At 38.3% G+C, this 14,380-nt stretch overlaps 1 protein-coding gene across 7 annotated transcripts in view; it reads left to right on the top strand.

The window, feature by feature from the left end:
* The window catches only part of SYTL5 (synaptotagmin like 5), a 78,878-nt gene that overhangs the window by 23,398 nt on the left and 41,100 nt on the right, over window positions 1–14,380 (top strand). For all 7 annotated transcript variants that reach the window (XM_021407821.1, XM_021407831.1, XM_021407862.1 and 4 more), the window contains 2 exons: window positions 3,098–3,601; window positions 11,336–11,551. In XM_021407821.1, coding sequence (XP_021263496.1) covers window positions 3,483–3,601; window positions 11,336–11,551 — 335 coding nt within the window. In that variant the 5' untranslated portion in view covers window positions 3,098–3,482. The remainder of the gene's footprint in view (window positions 1–3,097; window positions 3,602–11,335; window positions 11,552–14,380) is intronic.

The raw sequence follows: 14,380 nt of genomic DNA, 5'->3' as shown, positions 1-14,380 counted from the left end.
TTGTGTAAAATCTTCACTTGTTTTAGGATGAAAACAGTGCCACTTCCAAAACATCCACAGGGCTGCTTAATAAAACATCAAATGTCTGTTGAAAGGAGCATGTACTTACTTAGACATTGTCATTTTCTAACAGCTAGCTGGTTTATCCTGTTTTTAAGTCCTAAGATGGTTCATATATTCAGCGTCTGTGAACTGACTTATTCTCAAGAGAAAGCAAATTGTTGTTGCTATTCTTTTTGTTTGCAGGACTGGAACGGAGCCTTTTTTTCTGTTATATCTTAAACACAGGCCTGGTCTCTAATCACATGTTGTCTAAAGCAGGGAAGTCTTAAGTGCTACTTCATTAGAAAGATCATCTCATTACTTATTAGCCAGTGTTTAATAGAGGAAATGTCCCTGCTGTTTCTTTGTTGCTATTCTTTTTGTTTAACAAATACATGTATAATAGAAATGCCTACCACAAAAAAGCATGTGAGCTAAAACATAGTCTACTGCTATGAAGTAGGTGATGTTTTGTGTGCATCAGTCCACGAAGGAGGGAAGGCAGTGTTCTCACTGAGTTTCAGCACAGAATTTGTATCATAAGGCAGGACTGGAGTAGGACATATTGACAAGGAGAAATTTTCTCTAGTTTTTGTTTCACATAGGGTAAAGATACTAGATTCCTATACTAATCTTCAGACCTAAAAGATGTCCTTGCCATAGTAATGTTGGATAAGCTAAATTTTCCCTCTTGATTAAGCAGAGGTTATGGGTGTAATGACTGTAGAAGCAATCTAGTCTGAACAAACATGAGTTTCTCTTGAGATGTTTGCAGAAACTTCAGTAGTTAGATGGTTAATAGGATAATCCAATTATTTTTTCATCCTGCGTTGAGTAGCAGTTTAATAGTGCAGAAAAAAATCTGGAAGGTGAAGTGGGTTCTGTGCCTTCATGTCAGTCAGCTGGTTGGTACAGATTTGCTGGACTGCTGGCAGGCAGAAAGCCTGAGTTATTTCAGCATCTGATATGCTGTTGTAGCCCTGAACACAGATGTGCTGTTTGTGATGGTTTCAAACTGATGGCAGCTGACCTTTATCATGCTACTTCCATGTGGGCTTTCCACATGCTGCAGCTCTCCCAGCACTGCCCCAGCACAGCTCCATACCACCAGGCCCACCCTTCAGGCACTGCTCTACACAGGTCCCCAGGGGTGGCAGCTCTGGCCTAGGCTGCTCCAGGAGCGGCTCTCCATGGGCTGTGCCTCCTTCAGACCTCATCCACTGCTGCCCCATAGGCTCCTTCATGGCTGCACATGGAGATCCAGTAGTGTCCCCTCCATGTTTTTCCAGTTACTTCTCTCAAGTATCATCCTTATTTCTTCTCACAGGACCACTCCTATACCCCTGCTACCAGAACCTTCCCAGTAAGTCCCACACACAGTTGTGGTATGTCACCTTAGTAATTTTGGTCTTCGTATTTGGGAAAAATGTTTCTCGAAATGTTGATGTCAAAATCCCCCAGAATATCCAAGGATGGGTGTTGTGCTTAGCCAAAGGGAATTTGTGAGGCTTTCAGATATTCGGCCAAGAATACTAGCTTATTTAGAATTAAATGAAAAAAGCTCAGAGTATGTCCACACATCAAGTTAAGTTTAAGGTGCAGACAGAGGGTCTGTATAAAAATTCTTTTGAGGTGTTTTTCTCTTCCCTGCTTCCCTAATACCAGAATATATCTTACAAGGAACAGTGCTCTTTATCAACCTGCTTGTTGTACCACTGCATTGTTTATCTGTAAGTACCCCAGTTACCTGCAGTGTATTATCAAGATAGAAATGGTGCAATCAGAGACAATTTTAACACTTTGGTTGTTCTCATTATCAGTTTGTATTGCACTTTCTTTACCCTTTTGGTTTTCTGTTTTTCAATTAAACTTTTTTTGGTCAGAAAAACATCTCAGAATAATTCTGTTGCCTGCCTTGTCCCTGTACGGTAAATTTGCAGAAATTCAGAGCACCCTGACCCATCAAGCATCTTGCTTGTTCTCTGGTTGCTGGGCTTAGTTCTCCATTTCATGCCAGAACACTGTGCTCCCAAGCACAATATGATGTTAGGACCTGACTGGGATGAAAGTACTGTTTTGCTGGGCAGTTTAAGGAAGAATATAGTCACAACAGTAGCAAGATATGATTCACATGTTGATTGTCTTACTTCACTTACAAGTAACTTGGCCTTATGGCATGAATAGAAACTTGAATATTTTCAAGAGTCTAAGAATAAGTGTAGTGGTCCAGTGTGCTGCTGCTGTTCTTTGTCTTCCTGTTCAGAAATACATGGAAATAAACAGAATTTTTCAAGTAGCTTCCTGATGACTTTACTAGTAGGGTCAAGTACAGGCCAAGGTGCCTCTTCTGTGTTTTTTGTTTTTTTTTTTTAAGTCGCTTTTTGTTTAGAATATGCAAAAAAAGCAGAGTGAAATTTGTCTTACTTCCAGGTGGCTGCACATTAACAAGTCACTCTTCTTTCTCACTGTATTTAGTGGGCCCTTCTAAGATGTATCATCCCAAATTAAATATCTGTAGTAAGTGAATATACCACTTCTAAAAAGTTCCCATTTCTCTGAAGTGGCTGTGATTAAGTGTAACGGGTAACTTGCTGAAGTTCAGATAAAATACTTGTTGTTGGGTGAGTCTTATCCTTAGTCCCATCCTTTGAAGTCTTTCCACTTTTTAGATAGGTAATTTTCTACTTTCCATTTTCAATTATATAATTTCAGAAAAATAGATTGATCGTGCCACACCTGGTCCTTATTATTATGGTAGTAATACAAAGTGAAAACAATTATCTAAGCTTACTGCAGTAGGAAGGGAATTGCAAATTGTAATGCACTAGAGAGAGCCCTGGTGGGAGTATAATAATCATCCATTAGAGTAAATAAACAACAACGTAGAAAACATGAGTTATACGTATTCCATGAGGTAACCTGATGGTGTGCAACTGAGTAGGCATTTATGGTTTGGTGGCTTTCAAACCAGTACTTGATTAAGTCTTTCTTAAATCAGACCACAACAGTAATGTTAATGTTAAAATCACTTCCATTTGTCTCTTTTGACTTTCAGATAGTTTGAAGTAAATATACCCAGCTATTCTGTGGCACTGAACTACAGTTATACCAGGAAGTTGATTCTGCAGCTGCTTATGAATGCAGTGTGAAGGCCTGCAGTGTGCCGGAGAGCATCGGCCAGGACACAAGGAAATTCAGTAACCAGGAAAATGAATGGCTTTTTCGAGGAAGAAAGAAAGAGGAAACCTCTATGTTTTGTGTAGTTGGAAGGCAAAGCAATACAACTTTGACACCTGGTTAGCTTAAAGAAGCATTTTTTGAAATACCTCCTGACTGTAAATCTTGTAACTCAGACACAGAAGTGCCTTTGGACCTTTGCAGATAATTCATTGGAAGAACTGATCAGACAAAGCACTCACTGAAAGTGTCATTGAAGAATCATGGCGAAGCACCTGGAGATCATCAATCTGTCGTTTCTGTTGGAACATGAAAGGGAAATGATACTGGGAGTATTGAAGAGAGATGAGTATCTGAAAAAAGTTGAAGACAAAAGGATAAGGTAATCCTTTAATTGTGATTATTAAAAATATGTGTAATTCTGTAATATAGATATTTACATGTTCCTCAGTGAAGATTTCCTATACACTTTGGAAGAAGGGTCAGTGTTGTGAGATGGCACAGTTAGGTAAAAGTCAAAAGGTTATTTAAAAACAAATTTTTTTTTGCTAGTGTGTCCCTTTACAAATAGAAGATTTTGATGCATTCATTGCTTCAAAGCAAAAGAATAAGAAAGTGAATAGTTCTTAAGTTTCTGTGTGAGGCCATTTGTTGGTGCAGGGAACTACTCTAAGAGAGACAGTACATTTGTTCTAGTGATCGTTTCATACAAGACTTATCTACAATGTATTACCTATTCATACTTCAAATTAATATCATTTGGAACTGCAGTACTGCTTGGAAAGCTGCCATTTGATCTTCATAACATTGTAAATGGCTTAAAATGTAGTGGAAATATGGTATAATGAAATCTGATGTCTTACTCTAAAAGTACATCCAAATTGTCTTGGTTGACTTTAATACTACATTTAAAATCCCAGGATTCTTTGTCATTCTCTCAAATGTTCCATTAGCTTCAAGGAAATTAATATATAAGCTGAGTTTCTGCATGGGTGGTCCTGCATTCATGAACGTTCTTCAAATACTAAAAATGTGTTTCACTAAAATAAAATATAGTTTAATTTTCTTAGAAACGAAATACTTTTTTTTTTTTTAGTGTATACCTTCAGAGTGTCATTGAGAGCTTTTTACTCATAACAAGTGCAAGAATAGGCGGCAGTGGTTTTTGAATTTCAGATTCTGTAGATTCCACCTGGATTGGCTGAAGTTATCCTGTGTGAATTGAAAGTTTTCGTCAGGCTCTTGACACTTTGTCCCCTGAGAGCTGCTGTGTGTGTTGTGTCTTCAGGGCTGACTGGGAAGGGACGATTGGAAGGTGTCACAGGGAGGGAATGTGCGTGTGTATAGGAGTCTGTACAACACAGGGAAAAAGGGTAATTGTGTCTTTTTCTTTCTGTTATTTACTGAATAGGGAGGAGGAAGGACACTTCATGTTTTATGTGGCTTAGATTTATTAATAAACAAAGAATCGAACTGAAGGTGTGGCTTGGAACACACTAATAGGAGAAGTAGAGACTCAGAGTGTTTAATGGAGTTCATGTATTGTTTCCAGAGGAAAAAAAAAAAGTGAAATCAAAGTTGAGAGAGCAATGTGTAGAGGCAGTTTGAGACCCAGGTAGCTCAGATAAGGACTCCAATTCAGTTAGTTCAGCAAAGTATCAGTTCTTAAAGGTTCGAACACTTTTCCAGTGTGTTGCAGCTACTTCCAATCTCCCCTCTGTCCTCCTATCTAATGTTGGTTCTGAGAAACAGGCTTAGTGTGGACAACGTGCAGCACTCAGTGTTGATGAGGCTGCTAAATGCAATGAATTACAAAGGGAAGACTTCCAGAATTTGCTGGTTTCTGTACATGTCCTCCAAGGCCAGGCTGCATTGTCACTCTCTTTGATTTGCCAACATGCATTTTAGATGTGCATTCAGCACCTGCTGAGGCTTCTTTTGTATGAAATTATTTGGAAATCCATGCAGAGTTACCCACTAGTTTTGGAAGGCTTTGTCTCCTGAGATAAACAAGTCCAAGCGCAATGCCCCTTTTGGTGCGCAGCCCTCTTAGCAGGGTGAACATAGGTGCTCATCTAAGTGGAATGGGCTAAAACTGGCATCCCTCTCCTAGTACAAGACTGGAAGGAATGGAGTATCTTTGTGATGAAGTGGGCAAATTAATTGTTTAACCTTCTTCATCATTCATCAGACAAAGAAGAAAACAGAACACAAGAAAACAGATGGAGCACTGTTTGTTCCAGGCACTGTGTTCTATTTTGTAACAGGATAAGCATTTCAATGTACTTCAGTTCTTGAAGGTGGTGGCATTAAACGTGTCCCATGCAGTAGTCAGCTGCCGAAGGCTTTGGTATTAAGTGGAGTGTAATCAGATCACTAGCTTCCAACCACCCTAAAAAACTTTCTTTGCTTTTACTGTTGTGTCCCAGTCTCAAGTACGACATTGCAAAAAACAAAACATGAGTTTTAACTTTCCTATTATAGGTAAGTTAAATAGTTATTTTAGGTAAGTAATAGGTAAGTTAAAACTCATGTTGTTTTTTTGTTTGGTTTCTTTTAAAGATATCTTAAAAAAATCCTACTTACCTTTTTAAAAATTTTATTTATTTTTTTATTTTTCTGTGATACTAAGAGTCACTTTGTCAAATCTATTGAGAACCCAAAGGACCTTGGCAGGATGTGATTTGATTAAGGGACAAGTAGTGTTAGACTCATCAGTGTTTTGGTACAAATGGAAAGAGTGCCTTAAGAAACAAAGTTGATCTGAAATGCAACACTAGTTAGACCAACTCGAGTTGTGATGTTATACATAATTCTGGCACTTATGTTAATCAGTTGGTTTGAAATTCAAGGCATTTTTGGAGTATTGTTGCTAGACCATACTGTGTCTGACAATGATGGAATGTAGTCCATAAAGGACTTTCAAGATATACAGCTATACAAAGCTGGGCAGGTAACTGCTTCCTGGGAAACTTCCTAATTTTTTTCTTTCTGAATACAGCTTGGCAAGGATATCTTTAATGATGGCTCATGACTACTTCAGAGGAACATGTGTTGTCTTTGGAATTCCATTTGGTGCAATCTGTTACATATTTTACTGGGGTACTTTCAAAAGAACAAATCCTTTTTTTAATACATTTTTAATTCTGGCAAGATACTTGCTTGTACATTACACGGAAGAATATTTATCTGTCTGTCCCTCTCTGAATCTCTGTTGGCAACAGTGGTGGCTTTTGTTTGTTTCTTTATTTTCTTTCTGTTTTGATGTCTTCAGAAGCCACAATAACTTGAAAAGGTCTTTGTATTCAATGAGGAAGCAATAGTAGGCGTAGAAGGATGTCCTAGTAATGAAACTGTTAAGAGTTAGATTCACAGCTGCTACTCATACTTGCATTCCGGAATGCAGGTGGTTGTTCTTGTATTTTTATATGATGTATAAATATTTCACCTATGTGTGAGAAAAACACAGAAGGCAGCAAGGACTCTTTCTGTGTTCTGGCTTCGATAATATAAAAAAGCAACACATCTTAATAAATGCTAAGTTTCAGTTACGTTTTTACATCTGCCTGTTTTGTATAACTGGAAATTTTGTTTGAATATAGATTTAAATTTGCAGATTAACTGTGAAAATAACATGTTGTTTCTTAAATGTATGATGCTTTTGATATCAGTTAAATAATTATCATTGTTTTCAAAGATGATTTGGGTAAAATAATTCAGTGACATAGATCTAAAATAGCTACATAAAAGTAGTGAAATTAACCATACTGGGGGAGCAAATGTTTTTTTTATTATACATTTGAATTGCTGGGAGAAATTTACATCCAGACTGTGTCAATCAATACACTCTAAATTGGATGTTCTTAACTGGAATATGTATTTTTTCATCCCTTTAATATTTTGGAAGTTTTGTTCTTTTAAGACGCCTTTTAGGCAAACCCGTATTACATAGGTTGCTCTGAAACCAATGCCTCCAGTTTTTTCCATGGAAACTACAACAAATAGGAAGAGCACAATAACACTACTTAATAGAGCACATTCTCAGCTACAGAACACTATTTTTCAACATAATCACCACCCTGAGCTATGCATTTTCACCAACAATGAACATGAGCCTGCATGCTGCATTAGTGAAAAATCTGCACCAGCAGAGGTGACCCACTGTCACTGTTGCCCTGCTGAAACGCACCACCCACCACCTCACTGTGCTCACATCCACTGCTTGGTCTCCATCAACGTTTAGCAAATGTTGATGAATGTCAGTGAGGGCATTTCTTTGTGCATGGAGAAATTCAATTGCACATGTTTGCTTTATGCACACTTCCATATCACACCTATTGTGTCAGACTGCTCCTCTGCCGCTGTCTTTCACACAGCAACAAAATGAATGGAATATTGGTGGGAAGGTTCAGCCTCTACTGCTATGCCACTGACATCTGCCTCTGATGTTGTGGGCCAACATTATAAAACATCATTAAACTTTTTGGAGTAGCCCTCATACATTAAATGTGTGATATTACAATTCATGACAGCAAAACTAAATCAAAAGAATCTCCGCACGAGGTGTAGTTGATCTATTTGTTGGTTTGTCTCTATTCCAGCAGAAGCTCTGCTGCCTCCTCCCAGGTCTGGTGTTACACATGTACCTGTGTCAGATGGTCATGGCACCTTGCATTTGAAACTAGCTCTTCACCTTGGTATTAATATGCTGTCACAGAGCAAACACACAGGACACGCTTACTTGCTAATTTACACTGCTTTCTTACCTTGAGTGTATTCCTAGACAGCTTTGTTTACAAAGCAAAGCTGTGAGCTGTGAGTTGCCAGGCTTTTAGAGGAAAGGATGCCAGTGTAATAATTGCTGAACTGAGAAAACAATTAAAGAAAATGCCAATTTCTTACAAGAATAAGGCTTGATGGGGTAATTATCTTCATAATTCCTGCAGTGTTTAGGTTGCCAGAAGTTGTACAAGGATTCCAGGAACTCCAGTTCCATATTGTTAGAGGAAGTTAGCATTCCTCTCTCTTCAGCTTATTAAAATGGTATCTCTTGTGCAGTCAGAATGGATCCACAGAAGCAATTTAAGGTATTATCTCCATTACAGTATAGGAAAATCTGTTAGCATGGATATACCATGTGGTAACTACAGGCAAATACTAGAGCAAATGTTTAAATTTGAGTGACAGTAGAGGTGATTTACCTGATGATTATATATTTGGACTTGTTTGTAAGCACAAAATGACTGTAAATTAGTATATAGTAGTATGTGGTCTATGTCTTTTGTAACTCTGGCTATAAATACTATTCTAAGGAGGGAGTTTTTGTGTTAAAGCACATTGTTGATCCCTGTGTGGATGGAAAGAAAGGAAGTTGCTTGTCTGGCGGCTGTCTCATTTGGAAATCGGTCTGTTCCATGTTGTTACTCTTTGAACCAGAGACTTTTCAAAATGAAGCAGCTCCTACTGCTAGTGCTTTGAGGATAGAGCTGCCTGTTTGGCCCTCCATTATTCCTCAGGAAAGAAGATCCCCCGCTCATGAAAGAATTTCTGATGGTGGTTTATTCTGATATGCTCATACTCTGCATACAGTTGATTTCATCAAAGATTAGTAAGAAACCAGCAGATAATTTGAGGTTTTGGATGGTGTTGTTTTAAATCTTGGTAATAGTTTTTAGATGAGAGGATGAAAAACTTGGTCAGAAAAACATTAATCTGTGGAAGTGTGTGAATGTTAGTCTCCAATATGATCTCAGTTCCCATGTCTCCTTTCCTCTGTTCTGTCCCCCATTCTGCTATTCATCACTCCAGTTGTCTTTTCCTTTGCAAATTCCCTCTCTACCTTCCTACTTTCATTCATTGTCACCAATATATCTCCCTAGTTAAATATTCTTAAGGTAGTTTTTATCATAAAAAATCTGTTCCATAAGCAAAATGTGAAATGCTTATAAAACAGGTACTTAAGTAGCTAGGTTTTTACAATGCAAGGAAATGTCAGTGGAAATTGGTAATCATCCTTTTGCTCATCCTTTTGTGACTTGTCAATAACATTTACTGTTACTTTCCAGGTATCACGTCAAACATGAGTGAAGACTTTTTGGTTTTCTAATGAAATTTTTTACAACTGTTTGAACTCTGGAAGATTTAGTGTGGCAGAATAAAATTAACGATACTTGAATGCAGTGCTCTGCATCTGTTAAGATATAAACATGCCTGCCTTGCCTCTTGTGCCGGTGTAACTATTCAGTTTTTCCAACCTTGGAGTATGCACGTTCTTTGAGCTAAAGCACGCTAAGAAAAAAAAAATGGCTCTCTTAAGGCTTCTGATCACTTCTTTGTTTCTGCAAGGCTATAAGGGTTAGCGAATGTTCCATCTCTGGGGGCTGCATTTGTGAAGGAACAAGTGCCTGTGATGCTTGAAGCCTCAAGGCTATCAGTAGGGGAGGGTCAGATTCCTTCAGGGATGTTTTGTGCCTCTTGCAGGTGCTGGGTGATGGTGCCTGCAGCTGTGCCTACTGGCCATTCCTTGGCTTTGCTCTTGTAGAATTGTAGTTCTTACTGCCTGCATGTTTTTCCTCATCTTTTCAGGGTGCTAGCTTTTCATATTTCCATGTTAGATGGACCTAGTATAGGGTAATTTCTCAGATTTGCTGTAGTCTGTCTTTTTGTCTCCTCCTCTGTTGCTTAATATGGTATTTTAGGCCCTATATGGAAGGACTTAGGTTGTTTAGTGCTACCTGAAGCACTAGTTACAACAAAGCTCCTCTCCATTGCTTGTACAGTATTTTGTCAAGCAGAAGAGATATATTAATATAAATTCACAGTTAGAGGAATGACAAAATATTCCAATATCCTTGCCCATAGCAGTTTTTTTTCTTAATAGCTATCTTCTGTCAAACGCTATCATAGTAGATGACATAGAAATCTCAGTGTATTACAGGATTCTTTCTCCAGCAGCTTATTAAATTGACTTCTGCCAACTTTATCTTCTCTTTAATATTACTAGAAGATCAATTAAAGACAAGTCCTTCTTTAATATTTGAGATTAAAATTGTCTAACTGCGTGATTCATTAGATTCCTTTAAAATTAAGGAGCGCTCAAAGGTTAGAATGGCAAAAGTGGATGTTTACAATACAGCTGGTTCCTGTACCAGGGGATAAAATATATTGATAAATCAGTTCGGGTTCATGGTGCACTTGTTATCCATTTTCTGTACCGTGTCACTGGTACTACTAGGCTGTGATTGTTTTGAGGTTGTTACAATGGCGTATTTTTTTCAGATGACACAGCTACTCCCTCCGAACATTTCATTTTTCATTGTCTTAAGATACAAATACATTTGTTACTATCAGTTAAGTTCCTTTTTTGCTGTTGTAGTAGTAGTTACACTTTGCATATGGTTCTTTTCTCATGAAGGACTTAACTCATGCACCCTTGAAATTGCAGTTTTTAAATTAGGTCTTTAAATGCAAATATTTTTATCCTGCAGAGTCAGTGATGGAAGAGGTAATATTAAAGTTATATTATTTAAACTAACATTCTCCTTTTTTTAAAAAAAAAGTGTTGTTACAATATGATGTCCTATCTGTTTATGTGTTAGTTGGTTTTGTTAAGATTTAATAATTTTTGAATAGCCACTTCAGAACTGCAGTTGTATTCGTGGCAAACTCTACCCTGTCATAGTATGAAATGCATGCTGATTACAGGAAGGATTTTCTTTTCCTAACCTGGAGGCACAGAATAATCTCAGTTTTGAGCTGCATTCAACCTGGGCTCAGCATGACTTGAATTATTGATCATGTACAGGCAAAGATAGTTTAACAGTGGTCCAGAACTGTTCAGCTGTCTGCAATCATGTATACTGATCTACCACAAGAGATCAGTTTTCCTCTTGACTGTTCATCCGAGAGGTTGAAAATAGATTTATTCTTCTTTGTTGTATATGCGCCAAAAATACAATTAATATATGAAATTTTTATTTTTACATTTTTAAAAATGTAGTCATTTTTAGTGACTTTATTTGTGCCTATGGACATATTGCTTGGTCTCCAAAAATTTTATCCTAATAGCATTCACAAATCAGTTGTAAATTAAAGGCTTCTATTTTCTTCTTTGTAGGAAACTGAAAAATGAGCTTCTGGAAGTGAAAAGGAAAGGTGGAAACCGACACTGCCAACAGGACAACAGCAGAGTCTGTGTTCGCTGTCAGAAAGGCCTGGGCTTTATATTTGACAGAGGAGATGTGTGCCAGACCTGCAAACTTCGAGTCTGCAATAAGTGTCGTGCAGTGGGAACTGATGGGCAGTGGAAGTGCTCAGTGTGTGCCAAGATTGCGTAAGTTGTGCAGCTTTCATAAATGCATGAAAATACATTACAGATTACCTGTCTGTAAGTAATTATATGCTGGTGTAACTGTTTTATCTCAGCACAAGAGCATATGCATAGCAGTTATACAACGGAAGAAGCTTATCTGGTGTTTTTATTTGCTGCATTGTTTTCTAGTGTTGGCTTTTTTTTTCAGTTCCTAAATGGTTTCAGCTTGCTTGCTTACTGAAGAAAGCTGCAACCATCACAGATACTAAGACGTTGGTGTAAAATACTCTGAAAAACAGTTTCAAAACAGTGTCAGTATATTCACTTGTTTAAGATGTAAACATAAGAAAAAACTAATTCAAAATGAACAAAACAAAATTAAGAACCAGAGACTATGCATTCTGACTGATGTTGTAGGTGGATTGTAACAAAAGAAGTGTAAAAATTATGAGGCCAAGCACTTCATGCCATGTTTCTATCCTCCATTTTTTTTTTCTGTGTTTACAGCAACTGAGCATTTCTGCATGAAGGCAAAATATTTACAACGTTTTTCTCCCTGGATGTTTAGAATTCGAATTCTAAAGCCTGCAGAATTCACTACAGGCTTGGGGCAGAGTGGCTGGAAGACTGTGTAGAGGGAACAGACCTGGGGGTATTGGTCGATGCTCGGCTGAGCATGAGCCAGCAGTGTGCCAATGTGGCCAAGAAGGCCAATGGCATCCTGGCTTGTATCAGAAATAGTGTTGCCAGTAGGAGTAGGGAAGTCATTGTCTCTCTGTACTCAGCACTGGTGAGGCTGCACCTCGAGTACTGTGTCCAGTTTTGGACCCCTCACTGCAAGAAAGACATGGAGGTCCTGGAGCGTGTCCAGAGAAGGGCACAGAAGCTGGTGAGGGATCTGGAGCACAGGCCTTATGAGGAGCGGCTGAGGGAGCTGGGATTGTTCAGTCTGGAGAAGAGGAGGCTCAGGGGAGACCTTATCGCTCTCTATAACTACCTGAAGGGAGGTTGTAGTGAGCTGGGGGTCGGCCTCTTCTCTTGTGTAACTAGTGATAGGACTAGAGGGAATGGCCTCAAGTTGCACCAGGGGAGATTCAGGCTGGACATCAGGAAATACTTTTGTGAAAGAGTGGTCAGGCACTGGAATAGGCTGCCCAGGGAGGTCGTGGAGTCGCCATCCCTGGGTAGATGTTCAAGGAACGTTTAGACATTGTGTTGAGGGACATAGTTTAGTGAGAACTACTGGTGATAGGTGGATGGTTGGACTGGATGATCTTGCAGGTCTTTTCCAACTTTGGTGATTCTGTGATTCTATGATTCTAAAGTAAACTGTGCCATAGCAGAAGGGGAAAACAAAAGGAGATTAATCTTCACGTTTCTCACTGTTAGAATGTTGAGTATTAGGAATAGAGGAGGACAACAGAAAGCAGTGCTGAAAAACAGAATTGGTATTCTGACACAGGATATTACATGAATAAACAAAAAAAGAGATGTTATATGTTCAAAGTTATTTATTTAATATATATTTGGAGGAGTACTTCCTTTGATTGGTGAAGTAATATGGAATTTTGTAACTATACGTAGTAAGATAACCTTGAAGGAAAGGTACATTGTGCAATAGAACTTGGTTAAATACCTTAATGTTTTACATCTCAGCTCTCACATCCACAAGGAAATTACATATGTAAGGAAAAGATATGATAAAAGGGTAAGAATCAGTGATTTCTTAGAGGAAGTTTTTGGTTATTTCATAGGGGGAGTTTGGGCTGCTTTTTTTTTTTTTTTTTTTTTTTGTTTTGTTTTGATTTGGTTTTTATACATCAGGAAGATAAAGGTTTTTCTAAATTGCATCAAAAAGTGAACCCAAAATTGTAGTTATGTCAGACTTTGGCTACCTAGACAGTTAGTGAAAGATTAATGGAGCAGGGCAGAGAGTTTAAGGTTTGTGTCTCCTAACTTCGGCTTTAGAAGGCTAACATCTTAGTTTTTAGCCAGATGCTGTAAGCTCTGCATCGGTGCAGATGCATCCAGAGAACATCATTTCACCTATTCTAACATGAGTCATGTTCAAGCACTTGATTTTATGAAATGTTAAGCTGTTAGACTGAGCTCCTTGTAGTTTGCTACAGCCAGTTTCTGGGGTGATCTGAGTTCTGTGCCTTTCAGACCTCGTCATTATGAGGTCTAGGTGAGATGACAGAGAGGAGAATAGCAAATGCAATTCTGCTTTTTAAAAATAAAGAAAGGGAGAACATGGAATTTGTTGGCCCTGTCAGATTACCTTTATTTTCTCTGCAAATACTGAAACAAATGATCACAGTACTGTTTGAGAGCTAAGAAGAGCTGACAGGATGATGAGTAAGAGCTGGCTTGAGAACAAATAATGTCATAAACTGTTTAATTTCTTCCTCTGATAGGGTGACAAACCTCATGGATAGAAGAGGATGCATAGATGTCTTGTAATTTGACTTCAGTGAACCTTTTGATATCTCCTATCATACTGTTCCCATGAGTTTATAAAGAAGGAAGACTGTGCTCTAGAATAAATTCTGTCAGTGTAATTGCAGACGTGCCTGGAGAATTACAAAGCTCTCTTGTCAGAGTAGTTGGTGGCATTTCATTGTCAAAATAAACAGTGGTTTAGAGCAGAATATTCCCTGGGATTTTACTGTTCAGTGTTTTAGTTTAGGACTTAGATGGTGCAGCAGATGAGTTTGCCAATTATACTTGCTGGTGCCATGAGACTAAGAGGTGTTGCAGATGTGTTGAAGGATGGGCCTGGGGCTCAAAGTGATGCTTATAAAAAGTGGTTTGAAGAAAACATAAATGGTAGCTCCCTACAGGTATGTG

The sequence above is a fragment of the Numida meleagris genome, chromosome 1 (genome assembly GCF_002078875.1).
Source record: "Numida meleagris isolate 19003 breed g44 Domestic line chromosome 1, NumMel1.0, whole genome shotgun sequence".
NCBI classification, from domain to species: Eukaryota; Metazoa; Chordata; class Aves; order Galliformes; family Numididae; genus Numida; species Numida meleagris.
The sequence above is the reverse complement of the archived record's forward strand: the minus strand, read 5'-3'. Positions and strand labels throughout refer to the sequence as shown.